The sequence below is a fragment of the Xenopus laevis genome, chromosome 2S, assembly GCF_017654675.1.
Source record: "Xenopus laevis strain J_2021 chromosome 2S, Xenopus_laevis_v10.1, whole genome shotgun sequence".
Taxonomy (NCBI): Eukaryota; Metazoa; Chordata; class Amphibia; order Anura; family Pipidae; genus Xenopus; species Xenopus laevis.
Window position 1 is genome coordinate 13,428,698 of NC_054374.1, and position 22,732 is coordinate 13,451,429.

General features: G+C 35.8%; 1 protein-coding gene across 2 annotated transcripts in view; it reads left to right on the forward strand.

Annotated features, from left to right (window-relative positions):
- Positions 1-14,132, forward strand: part of htr1f.S (5-hydroxytryptamine (serotonin) receptor 1F, G protein-coupled S homeolog) — a 100,975-nt gene extending 86,843 nt beyond the window's left edge. For both annotated transcript variants that reach the window (XM_018248521.2, XM_041583370.1), the window contains exon 3: positions 12,819-14,132. In XM_018248521.2, coding sequence (XP_018104010.1) covers positions 12,859-13,941 — 1,083 coding nt within the window. In that variant the 5' untranslated portion in view covers positions 12,819-12,858 and the 3' untranslated portion in view covers positions 13,942-14,132. The remainder of the gene's footprint in view (positions 1-12,818) is intronic.
- The last annotated feature ends 8,600 nt before the right edge of the window (positions 14,133-22,732 follow it).

Consider the following 22,732-nt stretch of genomic DNA (forward strand, 5'->3'; position numbering starts at 1 on the left):
AATGACAGCTGATTGCCCGTAGTTAGGTCCAACTTGATTAGTTCCTGGGTGTTTATTTCTTGTGAATTCTACGTGTGTATTCTGGTTTTGACCCTTGCCTGCCTGACTATTCTGAACTCTGCAATCCTGATCCTTGCCAGTTTAACTATCCTGTGAACTCTCCCTGTACCAATCCGCCTGTCTGACTACGCAATTCTGTTTGATCCTTCCGAGTTGTGTTGCTTTCCATCCTAAATACTTGGTTAACATTCGTGCCCCTTTGCTCATACAGAACTTTTGCTTGGCTCCTCTCTTATTAAGACCTGGCGGCATCTGAGTAGCTGAGGGCTCCTCCCGAGGCCAAAGGCGGCTGCTACATTTGGAAGCAGAGCCGTGACGAGAGAGCATAGCACCTTTAGGGTGCCGATCATGACACGATTAATTACTAATTATTTAAGGTCAGGGGCGATCCTGGCCCCTTCGCCGTCTGAGGCAGCTTGCAGTTGCTGCCGCCCCCCCCTCCCTCATGTGATCACCTTTTTGCGCCGGAGGTGGTCCGGGGGGGTCCACAAGGGCAGCAGAGAGGGCCAGGGCACTAGCACAAAGAGCATAATTGAGCTTTCTGTGTTTGAAGAGCTAAATTTCCAATTTACACTCATTTTACATCATGGTAGGAAATACTGTGACTTAGACTCAGTCAAAATAGAAGTTATGTTAATGTTGTTACTATGTATAATTATTATGTATAATTTCGCTAATTCTGCCAGTATATTACTTGGTTTTTACCATGCAAAATTAGACAACATCACTTGTCAATAGCAACCAGTCAGTTTGGTGATTTCATTTTCCAACTTGTAGTAGACTTTTCAAACTACCAACTGTACTTTTGCCATTTAGAATATATCAGCCTCTATAAGCAAATTCTCACCCAATGGATTTTTGAAACACAACTAGAGCATGTGCTACGGCTACAGTGCTGGAACTTGTAAGTGTAGCACAAGGTATTCTGGGATCACATCCATGGGTCAACCACCCCAACAAGACCCAAAGCAGTAAGATGCAACCCAAAACACTGGTGGTAACTGATTGACTTAAGTCTCAATTTGATATAATTTAAAAACATTTTAAAAAAATCTGGGTGTGCTAGTGCCCTGTTGCACATAAAATGTTCCACTCTATCAGAAAAATATAAAGAATTACAGAAAACATAATATATAATCCTTTATAGAACTATGGAACTTCTGCTGCTGAGTCCACATATTATAATTAAACTAAATATTAACATGCAAAGGCTACTTCAGTTTCTTCTAATCATCATGAAATTAACCACTCACAGTTCGTTACAGAAGAAAATTGGAATGTGCATGCATGAATATGGAGAACAATTTCTCTATAAATATCTAATAAGTTATGGAGATACCCGATCAGATGAGTTCATTTGTTTTGTAGGGAACTGCATTAAATGTGTGTCTTTCCAATTAGCTCATACCAAATTAACAGGTGATCTGAGTGAATATTAATTTCTAATTTGCATTTTTCAGATAGAACAATTCATTCCAGGTATATAAACTATCTTGGCCTTATTTCTATCTTTCATTTTCCAAGTGAAAGATTTATAATTATGGCCTCTATTCTTGGATAGATTAGGTATATGAAGATAATTGAAATTTGAAGCACACACTGAGGATCTGGATAAATAAATAAACCAACATACTTATTGAGGTTAAAGAATGAATATGACAAACATTTGCTCAAACAATTATTTCTTACACTATCCAAATGGAGAGAAGGATTGAAGTTAATAAATTCCAGATAGCTGCCTGTTTTTGAGTGGCAGTGTCAGGAACTCCCTGGTTTAGAACCAGTGACCTAAGATATTCCAGCCACTGCTCATCTGGGTTGAGCCACAATGTACTGTGGTTGTAACCAGCCAGGTTATCTTAATATCTTCTAATCATTGATGGAACTCCCGGGGAGCCGGGGTGTGATTGCACCAGGGCCCCCACCCCCTCTGGGCCTGCCACGGTTTGCGCGCCTGCATAGTCAGAAAGAAGATCACTTCTGGAGGGTGATGGGGGCCTGGCTTTATTCTTTATTAAATCTTGTTAAACTTGAAGTTTTGTCTAGCCTGCATTTGTTTATAAGAGCAAATAGTATGTAGGCTCCTCCCTTAACAGGGAACCTTTCTGACAGTATGGGACATATTTATTAAGGGTCGAATTTAGAGTTTATGGGAGTTTATAAAAACTCCTATAAACTCCCATAAACTCGAAATTTCAAAAAAAAAATGACCAATTGAAATTTATTTAAAAATTCTAATTTTTTAAATTCGGGTAAATAGGATCAACCTGCAAATTTGAATTGAATTCGAATCGAATTCGATTTGAGTCTTTTCACCAAAAAAAATTGTAGGAGGTCCCCCATAGGCTAAAACACCAATTCAGCAGGTTTTAGGTGGCGAATAGTCAAATTCAAATTCTTGAAGGGACAGAACATGATACATTTTGAAATTCTAATTTAGATTTTTTTTTTTAAACTCAAATCAAGTTTGGACTATTCGCTAGTTGAATTACACTAAAATAAACTTGAAATTCAAATTTAAAAATTTGAATTTTCAATTCTACCATTGATATATCTGCCCCTATGGGCAGGTAGATCCTATTCACCCAAATATAAAACTTTAGAAACTTCCATAAACTCGAAATTCGACCCTTGATAAATATACCCCTATGTGTCAGAAGCTTAACACTACTCTACAAATTTTTGTACGTTTCACTCAATTATTATATTATATATATTATATTATGGTTACCCTATTTCACATACTATACTATACATACTACTAAATGAAGTAGTAATATACTGCAATCCCATTTGTTTTCATATAGAATAAGAAAAAAAAATAGAATTTGATAATTTTACCTCTGCACTGCTGAAATAGCAGAAATCACCTTTGCATACTTAAAGGGATCTGCACTATTACAGAGCTTAAACCAACATGTCGGAGAGCATCATGTTTATATCAGCACTAATGGGGAAACAGCTTCAAAAACTAAAATTGGGTTCATTCTGTTCTGTATGAAATCTTGTTTAATATATTTATTAGCAAAGTAACGGATGGTACAACAAGAATGTTGCCCTTTTCGCTGATGATGCAAACTCTACGCAAGATAAATTTCAGGGAGTATATATTAAAAGATAAAACAAGGACTATTGTTTGTAAAGAAATGTTTGTGGCTCAAAAGTACAAACCAATGCATAAAGAAAGAAAATAACAAGGAAAATAGAATGCATAATTTTATAAGAAACATTCCATGACATGACATGAATTTGGGTGTTGCAATTTCAGACACATGTGATAATCTCAGGCAATATGAAAATACTAGGCAGTAGAAAAATATATTTAGAGGACAGAAAACCCTTAGGGGGTTATTTATTAAGGTCCAAATATCCAAACCTCGATTAATTTGTGGTTTTCGAAAGAAAAAAAAACTAAGAATTTTTAGAGATATATTGAAGTACGATGGTCTAAAAACTCTGAATCCGAAACCCCGGCATTTTGGAGCTCTAGAGGTCCTGTATAAGTCAATGGGGAATGTCCCAGTGTATGTGCTAATGTCCGTACCGACATCCGCTGAGTTCATGGTTTCTGCGCAAAAAAATTATGGAAAAATTTGGCAGAACGCCAAACAATTTTGAGTTTCCGGGGAAAGCTCCGACGTTTGCCCGGCCCTATTTTTTCGGGCTATTTTCTTCATAAATAAGGTCCATTCGGGCAATCGGAGTTGGTCGGATTTCTAACTTAGAAATACTGAGATAAATTTGGACCTCGATAAATAACCCCCTTAAAGTGTTATGTTTACTGCGAGACAACACACAATTTGGTATTACTAAATATATGAACAAAGATGAAGAAAATGGACTTACATGCAAAATATATAGTTTCAGGGTAATTTTACCCAAGGTCTTTTTACTGCCATTATCTTCTAAAAGATAATTTATGAAAGTTCTCAACATCTTCTTAAAACAAATTAATCCACTGGTAATAACATCCTATGCTTCTTTATAGAAGCGCAGACCATAGAAACTTCCAAATAGGATAGGGACCTCTCTCATTGACTTATATACAACCTCGGCAAGTCTGAGATGCCGGATTTTCAGATTCTGACTTTTTGCAGCATCGGGCTTTAATAAATCCTGAAAATATTTAAGTTTTTTTTCCACTAAAAATTTTAGTGTGGGTGTCTGTTTTCTATGTAGCTGTGACAGAAACCTCATATGACTGCTATTTAAGTTATCTTAGCGCATAAATAGAAGAATAGTGCACCAGCTTGTACAATCTTCCAAGAAAAGCACTTCCTGGATAATTCTAAGAATGAGACAAAACTGTAAAACAATTTTATAGGTATATATGCATCACTATATAAATATATTTGATATATTGTTGAATAGTTGTCAGTTTTATTTTTACTTACATTATTCTTTGAACACGTTAAAGGAGCTGACTTTTGTTTATTTATTTTTTTGTACATTAACATTAAAAAAGGGTTTTCAACCGACTCCTGTACCATACAGTTACAAACAGCATTTCAGTTAGGTCTATACAGAACATTAACCAAAGTTCCCATTAATTTCACTTTATGTCTTTGATGTCGCTACACAGTGTTGGAAATATAGATTATATTTTGCCGGAGGAATCTTGGTAATTATGATTTGCCAGCTTCATGATAGATTGGTAAAAACATTAAAATGAGACTTCAAGAATAGAAAATTCCCGGAAAGACATAAAAAATATTCAAATAGCTTTCTGAGGCTCGCAGATAAAAATGTAATGTGTTAAAGTATACAATAATGAGACGCTTTTGCTATCCTTCTCTATTGTATATCAATTTTAACCAATGACGTGGAGGCAGATATATGCATTTGCAGATGTGAGGTTTTTTTTAAAAAATGGATCCAAAATTGCTCTTAAAGGGATACTGTCATGGGAAAAAATTAATTTTTCAAAATGAATCAGTTAATAGTGCTGCTCCAGCAGAATTCTGCACTGAAATCCATTTCTCAAAAGAGCAAACAGATTTTTTTATATTCAATTTTGAAATCTGACATGGGGCTAGACATTTTGTCAATTTCCCAGTTGCCCCTGGTCATGTGACTTGTGCCTGCACTTTAGGAGAGAAATGCTTTCTGGCAGACTGCTGTTTTTCCTTCTCAATGTAACTAAATGTGTCTCAGTGGGACATGGGTTTTTACTATTGAGTGTTGTTCTTAGATCTACCAGGCAGCTGTTATATTGTGTTAGGGAGCTATTATCTGGTTACCTTCCCATTGTTCTTTTGTTTGGCTGCTGGGGGGGGGAAGGGAGGGGTGATATCACTCCAACTTGCAGTACAGCAGTAAAGAGTGATTGAAGTTTATCAGAGCACAAGTCACATGACTTGGGGCAGCTGGGAAATTGACAATATGTCTAGCCCCATGTCAGATTTCAAAATTGAATATAAAAAAATCTGTTTGCTCTTTTGAGAAATGGATTTCAGTGCAGAATTCTGCTGGAGTAGCACTATTAACTGATTCATTTTGGAAAAAAAAATTTCATGACAGTATCCCTTTAAACTCAATTGAGTTTTTTTCCTGATTTCAATATCTTGATTTCTAGCATTTTAATAAATCCTCTGAAAACTCAATCAAGTTCATTTGCAGAAAAAGCTCATTCTCAATAAAAGACAAATTGCTCCCTTCATTTTTACATATTTAACTATTTAAAGAACTTGAATACATAGAATATACATTGAAGCTTCACAAATTGTAGCTGTCTAAATTTTTCATGAAATTTATGAAATATTTTTAAATCAAATTTGAAAAAAAAAAAAGAAATGACATTTTTGCACCACAATGTTCTTTAATCCCAGAAAAAATGTGGTCCCATACAGTTACGGATTGGCGGAAATGGTTAAAGTGTGTCAGGAAGTGGTCACAGGTGGCAGGTTTTTAAAAAAACGGTCACAGTCAGAAGTTACTGGGAAAAGAATGAAGACCCTGCTAGTTACAATTTAAAATTTTGGTAATTCCATGGGTGGATGGGCCTTAAAAACCCCATTCATATTTTAAAATAGCAAAGGTGGTTTTTAGGTGGTTCTGTTGGATGCTTCAAATTACTTTTTATGCACTGCAAATACACTACCGATCCCAATATTCTTAGTAACATTAGCAAAATTCTGAACTCATAAAAATTGCATATTCATGTATTATATATTATTTTTCCTTTAGCAGAACTTGTACAGTATAATATCTGGAGGTTAGGAAATTAGTGGGAAATTTACTGTACTTATTTAACACATTTTAACCTACTCTTACTAGAGGCCAGGATTGTTTGCAATTCACATCTTTACAGGGCTGCAGGGACTATATAATTAATACATTCATTTATTTAATGACTAGGAAAGAAATGAGTTAATAAACTATGCTGGGGAGGGATGGGAAGCAGACTGAGACAGTTTGACCTAATAAAATCCCTTGGCAGGCATGAAACGTCATGTCAAATTGCATGCTTGCTATAAATGGTTCATGGAAGAGTATCTTGAGTATAAGGCTATTTATGTGCTAAAGGACTATGTATACATTTTTAAGATATACAGTATAGAGTGATGGTTTACACATGTAAAAACTGCATGCATTATGGATACTTTGTATTGCCAGAAAAGCTTGCATTATCAGTCTAGGCATAGCTCTGACTAACAAAATTCTAGGTTGACCCTCTTTTAAATATCCTTCTAGTTTAAACGTTGTGCCATAATTTGCCCAGTGTTAATGATGCAGAATTGACCACAAAGAGAGTCAATCACAGTCATCAAACATTTCCTTTGGTCCTTTTTGTCAATTGTCCATTATGGGCGTTATTTATTAAGCTCAGAATATCCAAAATCCAAAAAAATCTGATTTTTTTTTTCGGACCTAAAAAAATCCAAATTTTATTGGATTTATTAAAGTCTGATGGTATCAAAACTGAAAATCCGAAAACCCGGCATCTCAGAGCTCTTGGGGTCCTGTATTAGTCAATGGGGAAAGTCCCAGTGTCTATGCTGCTGTTAGTACCGATGATTTCAGGGATTTTGGGCCAAAAATCCCTACTGGGGTGGGGGTCAGCCACGCTCCCTGCAGGGACACCCCCTTCTATCCTCTTCCTGTATTTGATGTTTTTGATGTGTGTAAAAATGTGCACGTGCGCCATTTTAATTCAGCATACCATGTGACGTCATCACACATGACACAAAATTCAATTATATAAAGGCATCACAACTTAATTCTCATCCCCCAATGAAGGTCTATTTTTAGATAGTTCTAGGGTGTGCTAATTGTCTGGTTTCCTGTTCTTGACCCTTGCCTGTCCCTGACCACTGCTGATTTGGTGTCTGTACCGACCTTTGCCTGTTACTGACTATTCTTCACTGTGTACTGCGTTGACTGATTTTGACCCTGGCTGTTCTATGACTACACCTAGCTCTTTCCCCTGTTACTCCAGTCACATGTTTTAGTTCCTTTGTCTGCCCAGAACTCTTGCCTTGGTTCTCTCACTTTAAGACCGGCATCATCCGAAACCTGTTTGCCCTCTGAAGAAAAGGACTGTAGACGTGCTAATGGATTGTGCCTGAATGTGGGGATAAAAGGCATTTTTATGACACGGGGAGTTCTGTTTAGGTCATGCTGTTTCAACTCCCCAACAATGACTTCACAAACCATATATATAAATTATGCATTCACATGTATATACTGTAGCTATGCAAGATTTATATACTAAGTTTGTAATACTCATATATGATTTGTATTAGTTACAGAATGTTTTACGTATATGAATGTAGCTATACCTATAGAGATGTAGGCTAAGGAATATGTGCGCCTGGCCAAAAACAAAACATTTTATAGTTGCAAATGTAGAGACCCAAAGGTTTACTAAGTCTTTATGGCTTTAAATCCCTACACTTCCTTATCTTTCTAGTTGCTGGGCAGATGAAATAGAAACAATGGTAGTGTCACAGGACTGGATACAATGTAAAAATAATATCCAATCTGTAACACACAAGTTTACCAGTTCAGGTGACCGACAAAATTAATGAAGTAAAACTTGACTTTTATTTGAAATGCACTAAAAACACGCTGCCTGGTACTCAAGATTCACTACAAACATATCTCAGTAGTAGTGCTGGACGTGTCCATAAAACCACTCATGTTAAAAACAAATAGAATGGAACGTTGGAAAAACTGTAACTTGATATAATCTCAATTACAGGTGAAAACACAGTATTTTTATTAATAAATCAACGTGGATCATTCACCTCTCCCATCTGTGTCGTCTCTTTGGGGCCGCCACCTATTGGCCTGGGAGACAAGTAGGAGTGGTCCACCCAGAAATCTTGTTCAAAACGTAATGGCAAGGGTACTGCGATGATCAAGATTGCAAATTCTAAATTAAAGCCCAATGGCTGACGTAATTTACCCGTGCCACCCTTCCTCTCCCTTCCGTTTGCTCCCCAGTGCTTCCTGCCTATCTACGTGGAACAAGTGGGAGCTAATCACCCACCGTCCACCTATGCCGCCCAACACATTTCGCCGAACTAGCGGCTTCTTCGGAGGCAGATGCCCATTAATGCAACACCTGCAGTGTTTTGTTGTCTCTTGTTCACAGTTCATAAATCACCAGGTATATATTATAATTCTGTTCAGCATGGAGAAGCAAATTGACATTCTTTGTTGTTCTACAAACAATTTATCACCGGTCCTGGAGAAAGAAAATGTTAGTTTATTAAGTAAAGAGAGCTATTTTAGTCATTGAAAATAACACTTTGTTTAAACTTCAGAAATGTAAGTATTGTTGTGTGATAGATGGAGTTAGACACCGAATCCAAACATATAGGTTTCTAACCTTTAAAGTTTCTTACAAAATCATTCCTGTGCTCTTTTATATGTGACCTCATGTTTTGGATCAGTGCCTCATGGGAGAATTCCTGACGAATGTCTCCAAGTTTAATAGAAACCGATTCATTCATGATTTATTTTGGCTAAAGGAAAGATTCAGATTTTCTACATGTTATACAGATGAATGAATCTGTGCTGACCTTTAGTCAGGGTTTGTATTTATAGATAGGAAAAATCCACTTAAGAACAGGTTATTAGAAAAAAAGCATCCATATTATTGTTACATTTCGTTTAGGGTTTGTCATGCAGAATTCACCTTCAAGTTATCTTAGAGGGTCTAACAGTGATTTTCAATTAAGGGGATTCGGGTTTGGGAGTTTCGTCTAATGTGTGTGTGATTGTTAGACTTTTATATGCCATTTGATTGATGACTTCAGTTTATTTGCATCACTTAGTAACAGTAAAATAGTATTTTTCCTCTACAATTTGCAAGTTTGTTTACCTGTTACCAGAATGTTAACATTACTTTCTAATTTTTTCCTAGCTATTATTTCTTTCTACTTTTACTTCCTCTGCTTCTATAAGCAGACAGTTCGTTATTTTTATAGTTTTGAAGTCAATCTACTAAGGGGCAGATTTACTAAGCTCGAGTGAATTTTCAAAGTTAAAAAAGTTCAAATTTCGAAGTAATTTTTTGGGTACTTCGACCATCGAATAGGCTACTACGACCTTCGACCTAGACTCGAACGATTCGAACTAAAGATCGTTCAACTATTCGACCATTCGATAGTTGAAGTACTGTCTCTTTAAAAATCCTTCGAATTCAATACTTCACCAAATTAAACCTACCGAATTGCATTATAAGCCTATGGGGACATTCTACAAGCATTTTCTAAGTTTTTGGCATAGAATAAAAAACCTTTGATCGATCGATGAAAATTGTTCGATTCGAACGATTTAAACGTTCGATCGGACAATTTTTATTCGATCGATCTAATGCTTATTTTAGCGCTAAATCCTTCGAATTCGATATTCGAAGGATTTCAATTCGATGGTTGAATTCGAGGGTTTTAACCCCTCAAAATTCGACCCTTGATAAATCTGCCCCCTGGTGTAACCAAATAAACACACACACATATGGAATATTGCAGTGATTTAATTTTGCCATAAAAATCAATGACATTCCTTCATGTAATATTTTGAGCTCTCCTTAGCTGCATGAATATCTTTTAAAAATCAATTTTTATCTTAACAGCTATCACGAAAAACTTGCAATTTTCTTTGTTCTAGTTTGCCGATCTATTTATCCAGGACCATACTTATGTACACAATTCAGTAGTGGCTTGCCATATCTTCTGCCAATCCTGGGTGACTACTGATTAGAGCTGTCATATTGTGAATAACATATTGGGGCTCATTTATAAACTTCGCACAGGACGAATTAGTTTGCAAAGTGAATATATTTGCCCTGCGCATGGTTACATTTATAAAGCTGAATAAGAGTGTGCAACAGAATTTTAATTTTTTTTTTGCAATGCGAATGTCTATTTAAATATGTCAAAAATCGCAAATTGCGAACATTTATGTGTACATTCTGCATTTGAATTACGCCACAACTTTGGTGGCGGAGAAAATGTTCGCACCTGCTTGCCCCAACCATGTTTTGGTTTTGGGTTTTACAAACATAGAGTGATACATTTTCCCAAATGAATTGCCAAAACAAAGAATGATCTATCTGTTTTGATTGGTCTACTATGAGTTAGCAAATGAAAGTAAACATCTGATTGGTTGCTATGGCTGGAATTTAGCACTCTTTTACCCCATAGTGCTATTGCACATGCATCCCTAAAATTCCTACATCAAGCTCACATCATAGGAGGTGTATACATTTTTCCCAGTACTTCTGGGTATATCGAGAAATGTATACGGAAAAAAAATGTATAGTTTATTCAGCTTAAAGAACATTTATTTTCAGTTAGCACTTTTATTGCTACAAAATACAACAATCCCCTTATATGCTTTTCTCTCTAATTGAACAAGTATGACAAACTAACCGCAAGAGAAAAAGCATTAGCTTCTAACAGGACAAATAGTGAATGCTAATCATTTCTTCATTAGCATAATTCTAAATCTGAAAAAACCTAGTGAGCCATAATGCAAACTGATAAATAGATTGTGACGTCTACATCTATGAGCCCTAAGGTTTGGTCATCATATTATACACATTCAATATCCACAAACCTGCAGAATGCTGTTGGAAACACAAAGAAATTGCCCAAACTGTGTCATATAGTGTGCTGCATGTTTCATGGGACATGGACAAACTTACAGGGCTCCTGTACCTTCAGATTGTATTCTTCTGATGAAAGTATAAAGAGATGAATGAATGAATGAACGTATGTATGTACAGAAGAAGACCAGCAAAATAAAAATCTTACCTTTGTTTTTTAAAAAAGTAAACATTTTCAGTTTTAAAGTAATTATTTTGTAATTTTAACCATTTTAGGTGTTTGTTGATATTTTTAGCAAAGACTAATATTGCAAGCTAGTATTAAATGAACAAGTCACATGGGTAACACAAACAAAATTTGTAATTGTAAAAGTCAAAATTCCCAGTGCTCATCTGTATGTATGTGTTAAAGTGGTAGCTTGCCTAAAAGTATATTGTTTTGAATTTGTAGGAATCAAGTACGTTTTTTTCTATTGATTTCCATTTTTGAATAATCCTATTTTTTTATGTTACGTTTTATGTTAATTAGGTTTGCTACCCCCCTCAGGTGCAACAAATTTTATGTCATAGATTTGCTTTCCAGCTCTGTGGCATAAGTGAAGAGTTAATTGATGGCTACAGCAAACACATCATAGATCTCCTGAATACTTGTAAGCTCTGTGGTACAAATACACTCTACAGATAGACAACTGAGGGCTACTTCAAATTTAAGGGGGTCATTTATCAAAATAAGAATTTTAGTTTTTAACACAATTTGAGTTTTTTTGCTGCAAAAATCACACATTTGAATTTCCGAAACTTAAATTTTTAAGATCCATTAAGGGGCAGATTTATCAAGGGTCGAAGTGAATTCGAGGGAATTTTCGAAGTAAAAAAATTCGAAATTCAAAGTAATTTTTTGGATACTTCGACCATCGAATAGGATACTACGACTTTGAATACGATTCTAAGTAAATTAGTTTGAATATTCGATAATCAAAGTACTGTCTCTTTAAAAAAACTTCAACTTCAATACTTCACCAAATTAAACCTGCCAAAGTGCTATGGGGGCCTTCTACAGCAAGTTTTTTGAAGTTAAAGTAAAATCGTTCGATCGTACGATAAAATCGTTCGAATTGATCAATTCGAACGATTTAATCGTTCGATCGAACAATTTTACTTCGACCGCAGAATACCCAAATTTGATGAAAAAAGTTCGAATTCTAAGTAATTAAATTCGATGGTCGAATTTCGAAGTATTTTTTACTTCGAAATTTGACCCTTGATAAATATGCCCCTAAGTAAACAAAACAATATGAATATAAAAGTTTTGTGCCTAAAAGCTGGCAAGTTCGTGCAGAAGTCATAGGAGTTGCTACTTTTCAATTCAACTTTTAAAGTTTAATTAGAATTTTGGCTGGCTCATTGAAAATGATGGATAGAATGTGATTTCACTTTGTCGCCCTCCGTGTGGAAGATTGCAATGCTTACCAAGTTTTAAAGAATCATTAAATAGCAGTTGCAAACTGGGGATTGTAGCTCAATCACAATTTTACAGTTTCTGTTTAGAATTTTAAAAATCAAGATAAAATTGGTAATTAAATGTGAGATCAATTGGTATATACCATAGGTAAAAATAGTGCACATATCAGTCTAGCATTTATTAAAGAGCCACGTTTAAACAATTAAAATCATGTTACCTTTCCATTTCTTTTTATAGATATCATCTTTATTCCGTGAATTTAAATTTTAAAGAAAATATGGATATAGAGAACTTTACGGATTACAACTGCACTTCAGAACATCTACAAAAAGGGATCACAGGCAAAATCCTTATTTCGCTTACTCTGTCTATTTTGACTTTGATGACAATGGCCATAAATTCCCTTGTAATCGCTGCTATAATCGTGACACGGAAACTACATCACCCTGCCAACTATTTAATATGTTCCCTAGCCGTTACAGATTTTCTAGTTGCTGTTTTGGTGATGCCTTTTAGCATCATGTACATCATGAAAGAAACGTGGATTATGGGCCAAGCGATATGCGATATTTGGTTGAGTGTTGACATTACATGTTGTACATGCTCCATATTGCATCTACTGGCTATTGCTCTTGACCGGTATCGAGCTATCACTGATGCTGTGGAGTACGCAAGAAAGAGAACGTCTAAGCATGCTGCATTCATGATTGCTGTGGTGTGGATCATTTCCATATTTATTTCAATGCCTCCTTTATTTTGGCGCCACCAGGCACTCAACAAAGAAGACGAATGCATCATCAAACATGACCACATTGTATTTACTATTTATTCTACTTTTGGAGCATTTTATATTCCATTAGCCCTAATTTTAATCCTGTATTACAAAATTTATAAGGCAGCCAAAACATTATATCACAAAAGGAGTGTTAGCAGAGTAGAAAGAGAACAAAATGGACAGGTTCTTTTGGAGGCAACTACTACTTTATGCATTGCAGAAAAATCTTTTTCTGAGCATTCCACGGATTTTGACAAAATTCACATCACGGTGAGGAATGCAAAGTTTGAAATGAAGCAAGAAAAAGCTTACAGAAGGCAAAAAATTTCCAGTACAAGAGAACGTAAAGCTGCAACAACTTTAGGACTGATTTTGGGAGCCTTTGTTATATGCTGGCTGCCATTTTTTGTAAAGGAAGTCATTGTTAATATTTGTGAAGCATGTTACATCTCTGATGATATGTCCAATTTCCTTGGATGGCTCGGATACCTCAATTCCCTAATCAACCCTCTCATTTATACAATTTTTAATGAAGACTTTAAAAAAGCATTCCAGAAACTCATGCGATGCAGGCATTGTCATTAAGAAAGGACTTTAAATGTTTTATGCTTGTCAAAAAATTGACTGTATCAGTGTGTATTTATCAGCTGATTATTTAGCTACTTACTAAGAAATAATTTGTACCTATCAATGGGATAAATATTTTATGGCCCAAAATACACTATTTTTTCCTGTGTTGAAATGATGTGGCACTCCATAAATCATTGGATATGTTATCATTTTATAAATAAATAACTAAAAATTTAAAATATCCATCTGCAATGGTAACTACCATATGTAACCAGGAATGAACTTGTCTAAGGTCTTGATGTAATTTGCTTATTGCTTGCATTTATTATTACTATTAGTAGAAATAATTAGAAAAACAACAATATTCTGCCTCACATATACTCAGCATTTAGACATAATCTCGGCATAAAATAATACATAGTCCTAATATCGCTTTTGAAATATTTTGTCCTATTATTATAGATTTCTAATCTAAATTCAGAATTTTGCTTCTATTTTTTTTAAATTTCATTTTATCTCTTAACCAATTTATTCTTTATAATAATTATAAATGTTGCTGAGAAATATTGTCAGCATTTCTGTGGCGCTATGAGCAAAAGGCTTGATACTGTAGATGTCAAACATCAGAATCCAAGGGTTTCGACACGTCTCATTTTCAGTTGAAACTGGTTGATGGGTATAGGGTGAAACATGGTCAATATTTTGAGCTTTAGATTCATACTGATGCTTTTTGCTTAGGAAATATAGAAAAATCAAAAATGAAACAGCAGAACAGGCAATCAAAAGTAATTGTAAAAAGTGCAATGGTTTTATGGTTTAATGGTATCTCAATTGGAAAAGGTTTATACAGTCTATCTGCTCTAGAAACACACAGTGGAAAAAAGATGTAAAATAAAATAGACAACATGGTAAATATAATAATGCTATGCATTGCTGCAAATCAGTATCCGATAGTATTAGTGGCACAGGGAATACCTGCAGAGGTATAGTACAGTAGTATACATGTAATTATGAACAAACAGTAGTTTGGACTACACAAGCCAATTTAGATATAACAAATGCAACTAGTTATCACATGTTTTGCTTTGTGTACTCTGAACTAATATTTGAATGTATTGCCTTGTATACTGTCCAACCTCTGAAGGTATCCTCTGTGGCACCATTAATATATCTGATACTGAGTATGGATTTGTAGAATGGGAAACACATTTTGTAGTTTTCTATTGAATTGTTATAGATAGATCATATTTTTCTGTATTTTATGTTTTTCCCCTTTGCCCTGCATCTTTTTAGGACTATAATTATTATTTGGATTATTTCCGGCAGTTGGAAATCTGAAAGTTGCCCAAAAATTACTGTTTAGAGCCCTTGTAAGTATTAAGTATTATTTGTAAGTGAAGTGTGTTAATAACTTTACTAATCATTGTATTACATAGCAAGTTAGGTTGAAAAAAGACACACATCCATCATGTTCAACCTTTTAAGTCTATATACAACCTGCCTAACTGCCAGTTGATCCAAAGGAAGGCAAAACAAACATTTGGGGGCAGATGTATTAAGGGTCGAATATCGAGGGTTAATTAACCCTCGATATTCGACTAGGAACTAAAATCCTTCGACTTCGAAGTCGAAGGATTTAGCGCAAATGCTACGATCGAAGGATTATTCCTTCGATCGAACGATTAAATCCTTCGAATCGAACGATTCGAAGGATTTTAATACAACGATCGAAGGAATATCCTTCGATCAAAAAAACTTAGGCAAGCCTATGGGGACCTTCCCCATAGGCTAACATTGACTTCGGTAGCTTTTAGCTGCCGAAATAGGGGGTCGAAGTTTTTTTTAAAGAGGCAGTACTTCGACTATCGAATGGTCGAATAGTTGAACGATTTTTAGTTCGAATCGTTCGATTCGTAGTCGAAGGTCGAAGTAGCCCATTCGATGGTCGAAGTAGCCCAAAAAACACTTCGAAATTCAAAGTTTTTTTACTTTGAATCCTTCACTCGAGCTTCATGAATCGGCCCCTTGAAGTCTCTCCAATTTGCCTCAGAGGGGGAAAAAATTCCTTCCTGACTCCAAGATGGCAATCAGACTTGTCCCTAGATCAACTTGTACTATGGGCTATCTTTCATAACCCTGTATTCCCTCACTTGCTAAACTGCCACCAACCCCTTCTTAAAGCGATCTAATATATCAGCCTGTGCACCTGATTCAGGGAGAGAAAAAAACCCTTACGAATATTAAGGCAGAACCTTCTTTCTTCTAATCAGAATGGGTGACCTTGTGTCAGCTGGAAAGACCTACTGGTAAATAAAGCATTAGAGAGATTATTATATGATCCCCTTATATATTTATACGTATTGATAGTTTGCAAAGTCCTTGTTCTATTTAAATCTCTCAGTTTAACATATTTATGTATGTATATATACAGTATACATACAGCAACAAACTAATAATACATGTTTAGATCAAAAGTTTATATTTACATGAAATGATGTCCAAGGGAAAAAAATGGTCTTTTGTATATTGAAAGGTCCAAATAGAAGAGAAGCCCATTTATCAACATTCTCATGTTGTAACACATTTAATAAACACATTTTCTCTAAAACCATGAATGCCATGTAATTTATTAAGAGATCTGAATATAAAAAGTACAAATAAAAAAAAATGATGAACAATGCACTAAAAAATATAACACAATTACTAGCAAAAAAAAAAAAAGAAAGTAAACCTCCAAATTGACCGTATTGATTAAAAATGTCCAATATGACCAGAGCAGCTCTCACTGACTTCTCTAGGACCTCACCAGCAAATGTATATTAGAGTTTTCCATTTTTTTTTTTTTGCCATGATTCAAATTTTTTTGCATAAAGACAAAAAGCCTCAAAAACCTTGAATGCAAAATCAGTATCTTAAAGCTTTCAAGTTCATGTAGAAGTCATTGGGAGTTGTCCTAGACAAAATTGAGCTTATAAACTCACAAATTTGAGCTTTTCAGGGTTTTTTTTCCACAATTGTATTCAATTTAGGTTTTTATATTGAGATTTTTTTTCCTAAACTTTGAAAAAAATATATGAAAAAACATGGGTTTTTTTAAATTGCAAGTTTATTCCAAGTAGAAAAACACAGTAAAACCTCACAAATTATATTCTTGATAAATAAGCTCATTAATAAATCTTGAATTTCTAGAGTTCAGGAATTAAGGGTCGAATTTTAGCGGTTTTAGAAACCAAGACTATACTAATATAAAAACTGTAGCATCAGAGCACAGGGAGGCAGATTTCTTTATTATAATTGTAATGATTTCTTTCTTTATTACAATTGCAGTTATTAATAATAATAATAATAATAATCATAATGTAAAATTGGAAAATTTGAATGGAAAACATGGAAAAATGCAATTACAATAAAAATGCTATTGTTCTTTTCATTTTTACAAATTTGATGGAAAAACAAACTAACATTTTAATAATACCTACAGTGTTGAAAATGCACCTACCATTGACTCCATTGGTAACAAATTTGAATTTTCAATTCATATTTTTGAGTTTGGAAAACTCTTATTACAAAAATTGAGTTTGGGAAAACTATTAGAAATATGGGGGAAAAAATATAATGTTCCATGTTTTAGAAATTGCCTCCTGGTGTGCACTGCAAATGTTTGAGGAAGATTACCCATCATTTAATCAAAACTAATTGATGAATGGTTGCTGAAATTTCACACATTTGTTAGTGAATCTAGAATGAGTAATTCTAGAGAAACTGGAATCATTGAAGATGTTTCACTACTCATCCGAGCAGCTTCTTCAGTTCAGCTGACTGGTATGGAAAATCCTTAGCATATAATGGGCAAATTTATTTGTCAGGCGCAAATTCACAGCGAATTTGCCTGTTTCTACGCCGGCGAATAAATTTGCGAATTTGCCACGAAGATTTGCTGGTGTCAGTGCCAGGCCAAGCTGGGCAGGCTCCCTAGGCAGGCCGGGCGGTTGCGGTGCCTCTTTAGCGTGCGCAAATTTGCGATCATGTGCGCATTTGCGATATAGTGCGCATGCGTGAATTGAAGTTTGCACACATGCGCAGAAGCGCAGAGAAGGGAACCAGACTTGGGGTAGGGGACAGAGGAGGTACGTGCCTGGTGCCCTCCCAGCTTTGCGCCCTAGGCACATGCCTACTCTGCCTGCCCCTAGTTCCGGCCCTGGCTGGCATCGAAAAAAATGTTGATGCCAGTTAAGGTTCCGACGCGGCGTCCATTTTGACGCCGGTGCCCATTTTGGGGCCAGTGAATTGTTGTTGGCGTCAAAATCGCCGTTTCAGGACAAATTCGCCCATCACTGCACATAACTCTTTCACTAATCCAATCACACAGGCATATTGTAACTCACATTGTAACTCTTCAGAGAGGAGACTCACAGAGGTGTAACCAAATGTGCACTCTTCCAATCATGGGTAGCTTTTTAAAGTCAGATGCTATTTTGAGCTTTCTTCAGTGCCAGCTCAGAAAGATAGATTTCAACAGACATTCTCAAAAACAGACAAGATAATGGCATTATATCCAGAGAATGTTTTGCCATAAATTGGAATCACTGTATATTATAGTCAGTCCATGCTAAAATATATTTTATTGGCAAACATATTTATACAGAACGCGTATAAGGGATAGGCTGATAAAATCTGTGCCACCTTGGTAGATGCTCAATATAATACTCTGTTTTATAGCTGGATTTATTCGCTGTAAGAACAGAAGGCCGTTTACAGAAATATATGAGTATCTACTCTTTTTGCCCTATGTAGGAATGTATAAAAGAATTCTAAAGTAAGGTAATATGTAGGCTTTAATGTAATTGTATGCTAGCAGCAGGTGAAGAGACCTTCCAAGTCACACGTGGCCACTTTGTGACTTGATTGCACATATCGTCTATGGGATGCATCCCAGGTTTTTATGCGTATGACTGCATGCATCCTTGCTTAGAACTCCGCCAGGCATAATAACCAGTGAAACTTTATCCTTTCAAAGCACACAGCCGACTTTTTCCTTGCCTTTTCAGCACAACTGCCAGCTGTGATCTCTATTGTAGTACAGGAAAAATCTTTATTTCTTTTCAGTTACATTTATTTTAACAAGATTAAAACACGTTTCTTCTTGCCTGATCTGGCCCAATATCTAAAAAAAAAATCCTTATTGATTTCATGCAGTGCCATCTTGCAATTTATCAGAGCACTTTAGTACCAGAAAGACTCATTGGACGGCAATACTTTCAGCATCAAAGGGAATACATGAATTCAGCATTTCTATGATTTTTGCTTTAGTCGAATAGTGGTGATTTTAAGAAAGCAAATACACTTTTAGATGGCATACATCAAATTGAATGGAGTTTGTCTTCAAGTTGGCATTTATTGTTTTAGAGATCTATTTTGGTAAACTATATATATATTTTTAAAATTGTTATGATTTTGAGCTTCCAGGGTGTTACATTGGCAATCAGAAACTCACTATGGGGCACATTTACTTTATTCGAGTGAAGGACCAGAATAAAAAATACTTCAAATTTCAAAGTATTTTTGTTTGGCTACTTCGACCTTCGACTCTAATGATTCGAACTAAAAATCGTTCGACTATTCAACCATTCGATAGTCGAAGTACTGTCTCTTTAAAAAAAACTTTGACCACCTACTTCGCCACTTAAAACGAGCCACAATGTTAGCCTATGGGGAAGGTCCCCATAGGCTTTCCAAGCTTTTTTTGATTGAAGGAAAATCATTCAATTCGAAGGATTTAATCGTTCGATCGAACGATTTTTCCTTCGATCGTTCGTACGAATGCAGTAAATCCTACGACTTCGATATTCAAAGTCAAATGATTTTACTTCGACGGTCGAATATCGAGGGTTAATTAACCCTCAATATTCAACCAATAGTAAATGTGCCCCTATGTGTATGTGTGTGTGCATATGAGTTTATAACATACAAGGAAACATTAGGATGATTATGTGCAAATAAGTGAAACAGTGAGAAAGAGCAGTGTGTGTGTGTAGCAAGGAAGATGACTGTATGGGGTAGACATCCATAAAGCCTCATTTTCAAATGCAATGCAATGAGCAAAATTCTGAAGGCAAATTGCCATATATTACCCATAATGCCGAATTCTCCCTATTATCATTATCACAGCCAACGTATTCCGCAGCTCTGTACAGAAATGGGCATTTAGACTGAACATACAGATTTACATAAAAAGCAGCCAATTACCGTTACAAGACATTTGGAGGGACCTTCCCGAAGGAGCTTACAGTCTAAAATAATTATACTATAACTTGTGCTTGATACATTGCTTCGGACACAAATTAGTGTTTCTTTTGGTAAAGTTGGTGTAATATTTCTAGAGATTGTGAATAGTATCACTTCACTGTTAATGCCATTAGCAACTAAAATCACTCCCAACTCACAACCTATCAAGTTTAAAAGAAAATCAAACTGAAAATACCAGCAGGTGCTGTGGACTCGCATGCCATTCAACAAAGCAGGCAGTCACCCATGGTTTATGAACTCCACCCCAAGGAAATATATCAACAATGCTGGCATTTGTGTGTGACCTTCTCAATTCTTTCTCTCACGTCTTCACACATGACCTTGGAGTATACTTCCAATATGTTCATAAAGCCTGGATACTGCACAGGCAGAGTTGTCTAAGCTGCTGGGGCCAACAAAAGTGGCTTTTATTTTATTTTATCCTTTTTGCTTCTTGCCAACAAAGTTGGTTTAGAAGAGATGGAATGTCAGTCATTGAAGGAGTGGACTCGGACAGCCAATTTAAGAACAATAGTTTTTTCGTTGTAGTTGTAAACAGCAAAATTAGGTATGACAATAAATCCTTCTGGGAATTAGGCTGCCTCTTCACAGTTTCTGCTTTATCTGCAGTTACGCCCCTGTCCTGACTCGGATCCAAAAACGGGCTCAGGGTAGCACAGGGATGGTGTCCACCAATGTTTAATCAACCTTTAACTCCCAGCATTTAAGTGAGAACCAAAAGTTGTATTGGATGCTGCAAGTTGAAGTACAACATCACTGCAGCAGAATGGACATCCCTGATAAGGAAGCCCAACCATCCAGAAAAGGTCTCCAGCATTTCTGCCAAGTAAGAGGTCACCCTCTTCTCTGCCCAAACCACAGAGTGGGGATAAAAGAGATAATATCATTGGACATTAGATTCTTTACCAGCAACTGAAAGCTGTTCCCATAATACACTTTATACAAGTTCTATTTCTAATCTATCTTTATCCTTCCTATTAACATCAGAATCAATATATTATATAATCACCATGTCAAGCTGTGAAATGTTCAGATGGAAACTATTCAGATAAACCTTCTGAGATGAAATTTATGCTAATCTAATAGCCAAGCATTGAATAAATTTGGTAGTATCAGGACTGGTAATGAATTTGTTATCATGGTAATGGTATATTAACTCCAGCTAAATATTCAGCCGTAATTCATAATCTTCATAAAGCATATTTTATGGTTTCAGTTGTAGTCGTGAATAATGGCAGTCTCAATCAGTTTAGCATAAATTGTCTTATTTGTCCTAAATTAATAGCTATTGGCCCTGTACTAATATCAATCAGAGACACTATAGGGTCTTTTTGGGAAATGGTGCCTAGATCCAAGGAGTAAAAAACACAAAGTGCAACGTTCTTTGCCCACAATGCACCTTAAACCCACCAGAACATAAGTAACTCTGGGCAGAATTTGTGGGCCATTTAGGGGGCAATATTTACTCTGGGGAAAAATGTGTAAAAAGCAGTGTAAAATAAATAACAAAATTTAAAATGTTTGTTTATAACATTGTTATTTTTACACCATTATTTCTATGAAACATTGAGATTGCAAGTATATTATGCCAGGAAAACAAACAAAACAGTGATAGATTATCACCATTTTTGTATTACTTGATTTTTGATGGCAGATGGATTTTTGTCTGCATATTACATAGCAAATGTATGTGTGTGTTTATGCACCAACAATGTAATATAGGACCCAGGGCTGCTGTCATCTGAGATCCTGCTCCCGCTATGCACTAGCATCGCTAGTGCAATCAGATCTATAGCTCTCTGGACTAGCGGAGCTGAATTTCCATTTTAGAAACCGGAAATTTGGCTCTTAAAGAGGCAGATTTCTGCCAGCCTTGATAACTGGCCACTAACTGCCACCTGAGAAAGGAGTGGCCCTGATAGAACCCTATTGTAAGGACCATCCTGGATTTGAACACTGGGATTGGGGTTATTGGACTTTCAGTGCACAGTCGGTGCATTTACCTCATGAGCCACTGGGGGCTCTTGTGTTATTGTGATCCTATATTTTGTCTGTTTCCAGTATGTTTTCCACCCACCTTGTTTACCCTCATGTGTCTCCTATTCCCTAATCAATTGCCCTTTATAAACCACGCCCTGAGCCTTGCTCAGGGCTGAGTCATTGAATGTGTTTGAATCTGAATGTAATTTGTTTGTTCCTGAATCTTGTTCCTGAATCTTGTTCCTGATTCTGTTCCTGGATATTCCTTGTTCCAAGTTCCAGAGTCTTGTTCCTGTGTTTTTGTTCCAGCTTTTCATTGCCTTCCTGGTAAAGACTTTATTTTTGACCTATTTTGCTTCAGTTCCATTAAATCCTGTATATTTCACCATGCCTGCTTCAAGTATTTATGGCTTTTTCCCTGGGCTTCCACCACATGCACCACAAGAGTGAATTTATCTCCCGTTACAGAGTCTTCCCGCTGTGAACGTTACACCTATAAATAAAATGTTAAGTAAGAATG